Raw genomic sequence first — 5,581 nt, 5'->3', positions numbered from 1 at the left:
AGGGGAAATGACTTTGCACTTAGCCGCGTTAACTTTCAGCCCCCATTTTTTGCAAGCAAACTCTAGCTCCTGGGTTGACAACTGTAGTTTCTCAAAGATTGCAGCAATAAGTGTAGTATCATCTGCGTATCTTTCCTCCATTGAAAGCTCATCATGTAGTTAGTCCGGCCTAGACTTCACGCTGGTGTTGAGACATGTCAATTATTGCCGGTATCGGCAGTTGGACATCACCGGAAGAAGAAGGAAGAAGAAGGTCTTATCCAGGCTCTTAAGCTCATCCATTACGTATTCCAGGAATATGTTAAAAAGCACTGGGGACATGAGGCATCCCTGTCTGACACCTACACAGACTTCAAACCATTTTGTGATCTGATTGTTAACAGTTATTGCACATTGGGTGTTCTTGTACATCTCTTCCACTATGTTGACTATCTTCGTGTCAACACCTATTGCTCTCATCATCTTCCACAACGCTTTTCTCCAGACTGTGTCAAACGCGGATTTAAAGTCGATGAAGTGGAAGTGCAGGTTAACCTGTCTTTCTCTTGCCTTTTCTATGATTTGTCTTACCACAAATATGGCGTCTACCGTTCCCCTGCCACTTCTGAAACCAAACTGTGATTCTTTAAAGTGGGCTTCTGTTTTTCGTACATATACAGGCCGCTATATAGAGGGTACTGTATGTGCAACCCATATATATCCCGCAGGTTATTAATATAATATTTTGGATCCACCCTTACCTTGTGAATGTCTGAGCAGATGATTTCTGGACAAACCCGGCTGGCGCTAATCAGCTGGTACACTGTCGGGCCTGATCCAACGTCTAACAGTCTTCTGCCGAAGTCTCTGTCTGCAACAACAATTATAACAATGAAAATCAGTCAAACGAGCGAACATTTACGAACAATGTAATCCATAATAACTTCACTCCCGCAGGGCCAGTATAATGGTTTCATTAATTTCATTTCTTTCATTCGTTTATCCCTCCATCAAACATTTTATCTGCTTATTACTAGTAATTTGTGTTTTGTGTGTGTCTGTCTGTCAATGGATCACTTTAAATTATAGCTATGCTAACTGCACTAACACCAACTTACCATAGAACCCCCTTGTTAAAACATTAGGACAAAAAGAAAAGAAAGTTACATAATATGAATAAGGGTTGCTCTTTTTTATATTTTGGACACAGAAAAATTCATAGAGCACCTCCAGTAAAGGTCTGATGTAATTGACCCAAGGTCCACGCCATCGCCAACCCTTCGTCCACATCCTCGCCCAACATGTCGGAGTGGAAATGCTCCAGATATTCTCGGGCAGTCTTGAAATGGTCGTCGTACTTGTATATCTCTGAAGACATTCTGTTTGTTTAGCTAACAACATAAAAAAGTATAAAATGCACAGCGGTGAGCAAGTCTAGCTGCTGCTTATTTTAGCAACACCTCAAGAGAGGAAGAAGGATCAAACTAGATGTCGAGGAACAAGTACCTTAGTCATGTAAAGAACAGTTTGTTATGGCTTCACCACACATAGTAGATATTAAAAATTTTAATTGCTCTTTGCCGATGTTCCCTCTTTCTCAATAAGATATGTTACACGTTTGAATTTTCTTAAAATGCAGCAGATTTCTAGAATGTCCACGTTAAATTTACTTCTGATCTTAATTGCTATTTGCTGATGTTCCCTTTTTCTCAATAAGATATGTCACACGTTTGAATTTTCTTAAAATTCAGCAGATTTCTAGAATTTCCACGTTAAATTTACTCCTGATTAACACTTTACCGACCAGAAGACGAAGATCAATTTTACCGCTTTACCATACCGATACACTTTCCCTGCAGTTGTAAGACTTCACCTAATGAACACACACACGACCGCTATCGCCGGCAATGGCCGTTTCCGAAGGGGCCTGGCCGGCGCCAACATGTCTAGGTTCAATCGGCATGGTGGTGTCTGGCTTTGCCACGGTCTCCATACGTGTGCATTTGAGTTACTTTGTAGGTACTTCCGATGGGTGTATTACCTGTTCACATATTGCATATTTACTTTTTTATCCTGTATGTATACCAACGTTATTAGATTTAAGTAGAGATACTAGGTTCGATAAGTATATCGTACACGTAGAAGTTCCTGTCAGCAAATAGTCTTATACATGTATCACCACATTTTCTTGTCAATGTATGCAATTAGCCCTCGGGCAGGAATTTGCAATAAACAACTTCATTATCTATTGGAGCCGGGCATTCCCACCTCCCCCACCCGACGGAAGCAGTTGAGCCTCTGCCGCTGTGTGCGGGGCATGTCCGCGGCCCTTCAGCTACACAACAGTATGCGACATTTTGCTCTTTTGCTACTTCGTGTTCAACTCTTTTGCTACTTCGCGTTACCGTATTATGCTGAACATCAAAAGGCGAGACCGGGTAACAAACGACAGCATTTACAACTTGACCCAAACTAGTCCACTGATTCAGCATGTGCGTCTGAGACAGCTGAACTTTCTGGGACACATCCTGCGCATGCCCGAGGATGAACCGGTTAGACTGTACGCCCTCTACGTGCCCTCTCATGGCAGACGCAGGTGAGGCCGACAGCCTACCTCCTACTTCAAGTATGTCTAGCAACTACTGGGAGATGAGCACAACCAGCTAACTGAGAAGCAGATCGCCAACCTCGCTTGCGACAAGGGGCAGTGGAGGGATCTTGCAGTCGCCTGCGCAGCAGCCGACCGATGATGATGCGACATTCCCGTACCGGAACTTTTGGATTTTTGGGGGCCGGGCTGGCTCGGCTCGGCTCGGCTCGGCAGGCAGGGGCTGTCGCCTCTGACCCCGACGACCGGTCCGTGAGTGATTCCCGTTAAATTATAAAAACTGTACAGGTGTCTCACCATGTAGTAGCTTTATGGACTAAATAAGAGAGTAGCGGTTATTTCTACCATCTCAGGCTTGGCAAAGAATGTGAAAGAATGAGCAAATTGAAAATAAAAAAAATAAATAAACGAAAACAACAGTGGGGGGGGGTTATGGGCGCTACCAACTGACCCGGCCTGGGGGTCTAGACCTTTTAGCCGATTTGGTAGGAGTGCCGGTTTTAAAGCTTGTGCTCGGGAGGTCGTGGGTTTGAGACCCGGAACCAGGGGCTTTATCTGTTTCTACTCGCTCCTGTTTCTTACAGTGGTTCCCACACCTGCCCTGGAAGAATTGTCTAGAGTGCCGCTCCAGGTATGTCGAATTCGGAAGATTCGAGGACGAATGTTTATGGGCATCGAGGGGTCTGTACTTTTTAGCCGATTCGGTAGGAGCGTCGGATCTGTAGCCGATTAGTGTGTACCTTTTAACCGATTCGTTAGGAGCGTTGGATTTGTAGCTGGTGCTCGGGAGGTCGTTGGTTCGTTTATCTGTTTCTACTCGCTCTTCCTGTTTCTTACAGTGGCCGTGTGAGTGAAAGCCACAACTCTTAATCACTAGACCACATACTGTTACACAGCTATCAAGGACCTATCAACTGCCTGTGGCTGCGTGCAGATCGAACCTGCCCTTTACAGGGAAGACCCCGTCGTAGGGAAAAGACGGTGACTTAAGCCGGTACGGCCGCCACAACGGCCTCGGCGCGGGGCGCTGGCAGAGTTGCCGGCGAGGTGGGTGTGCCCCGCCCAGCAGCCGTTCGTGCCCAGTGCCCGGTCAGTCCGGTGCGTACCCTTGCTATTAACCGTATAAACATTTAATTCAATTGTTGTCAACATGTTGCTGACTGTAAAAACGTTTTCTGTCAATACCTCTCTTAAGGTAATTCCAATTACAAAAAAGAAAACTAGGCCTGAGTGCAGTTAACAATTAGACTGCGCATAACAAATGACTGCCAACCTTTTGTCTTGACACAAGTGTAAATTACGTCTCATAGGGGTTCAAAATACACGACTGATTGGCCTGCCGATTTGATTGACAGGAATAATTTTTTTAATAAGGTAAAGATGCAGAATTTAAACTTTAAGACATTTTGAGGAACTATAGCCATGCCTATGGAACGTCAGATATATCAGAACGGTTTCTAAATGGTGACAGATGTAAGAATGTACCCTCCCAAAAGCGTATATCTCTGATGTCATGTCGGAAATAGTTCCTCGATTTTAGTTTTTTTGGGTAAAATATGAATTATGTCCGACATAGGAATATGTAATATAAAGAAAAATAAAAACATATTTTTACAACCACCAACTTCACTGCCTATCTCCCAAGTTTGAACCATTTCTGACCACCTATGGCTGAGTTATTGCATTTTTATGGAAAGACCAGAAAAGTCGGTGTACTGGATGGACGACTTAAACCAACTGAGATGCCCAAACTCAGGCACGGACCACCTGTTCACATTTCCGAATGTGGTCACACCCTAGATATTTCTTCAACACAGCACCCCCCCCCCCCAAAATAGAGTTTTTATTGAAAAGAAAAACAAACACCAAATAAAACCATTCTAAAAGCCTGTATCAAGAAAATAAAAAGTATACACCAAATTTCTGGTCAATTTGAAAGATAAGAATTTGATCCCATGTAAAGAATTGGCAGGAGTAGAAGGAGAACAAAATCTTCGTGATGTTGGTGAAGCCATAATCAACACATTCAAGTAACCGCGATCTTGAGAGCTAGAGGACACCGGCCTAAGTTAAAAGAGACCGATACACCATGCACATGATACCTGGTACGCTCAACTAAAGTAAAACTTGCTGTAACTGACAACACATAGCTACGTTTCTACTGTGCCAAAATAGCCATCGTGCAATACTCGTGGTATGATTTCTAAAGCTACGGTCACAACCCGCCGTGCGTGCTTTTTGTCCGTACGTTGTTTGGGAGCCTACGTCTGCTACGTTTTTTTCTGAAAACGTGGGGAAGGAGTGGCATCGACGCACGTCACTCGCATGTCACCCCGGCGCACGGTTTCGCAAGGTGTAAGAGTGTGGTCTGCACGCAACGTCTGGCCGTGAACGGTTGCGTGCATCGTACGTTGCGCAAGTAGTAAGTGAGTTGTACGTGCTTACAACGTACGATCTCTGAGCGATTGCAACTTTACCGTAAGGAGGCCGTACTCACACGTGCTTCTTCCGTACGGCACAAACGGGGCACGCGCGTCGCTCGTACTCGCATGCACGGGCGGTGAATCCGTAGACCGCACACAGAAAAAGTTTTACATGCACTTAAAGTTCTACGGTGTGTCTGCGTGCTCCCAAATCCGTAGGATTCCGTACGGAGGCGGTACTCACCACGCACGGATGCCCTACGTTTGTCCACGTTTTTGCACGTAGACAGCACGCAGAAGCACGTACGGCGGGTTGTGACCGTAGCTTTACGGAACGATTCACCGCGAAACTACCAAAGTCTTACCTGAATTGTCGAAGAGAGTTGGCGGATGCACCTGTTACTTGTGCTGCCGTGCAGGTAATGTAGTCTTCGATGGAGTGGGCCAACATAAATATGGCCATATATAGGCATAATTTCGACTCATATAATTTCAATAAGAATACAAAGCTACCCTAGGGACATGTTGTCGACGGCGTAAAACAGCCAGTAGACAGAAAGTGGTTTGGTGG

General features: G+C 44.9%; 1 protein-coding gene across 2 annotated transcripts in view; it reads right to left on the bottom strand.

Moving 5' to 3' along the window:
* Positions 1–5,500, bottom strand: part of LOC109468190 (nicotinamide N-methyltransferase-like) — a 13,900-nt gene extending 8,400 nt beyond the window's left edge. The window contains exons 1-3 of one of the 2 annotated variants that reach the window (XM_019766446.1): positions 5,376–5,500; positions 1,207–1,358; positions 741–850 (exon numbers count right to left, since the gene is read on the bottom strand). In XM_019766446.1, the coding sequence (XP_019622005.1) occupies positions 741–850; positions 1,207–1,358; positions 5,376–5,473 (360 nt within the window). In that variant the 5' untranslated portion in view covers positions 5,474–5,500. Of the gene's footprint in view, positions 1–740; positions 851–1,206; positions 1,371–5,375 lie in introns of both variants that reach the window. The other variant, XM_019766447.1, reaches the window with a different exon arrangement.
* Positions 5,501–5,581: the final 81 nt, after the last annotated feature.

This window comes from Branchiostoma belcheri, unplaced genomic scaffold, assembly GCF_001625305.1.
Source record: "Branchiostoma belcheri isolate BF01 breed outbred unplaced genomic scaffold, Haploidv18h27 scaffold194, whole genome shotgun sequence".
Lineage (NCBI taxonomy): Eukaryota > Metazoa > Chordata > Leptocardii > Amphioxiformes > Branchiostomatidae > Branchiostoma > Branchiostoma belcheri.
This window is presented reverse-complemented; position numbering and strand designations above follow the sequence as displayed.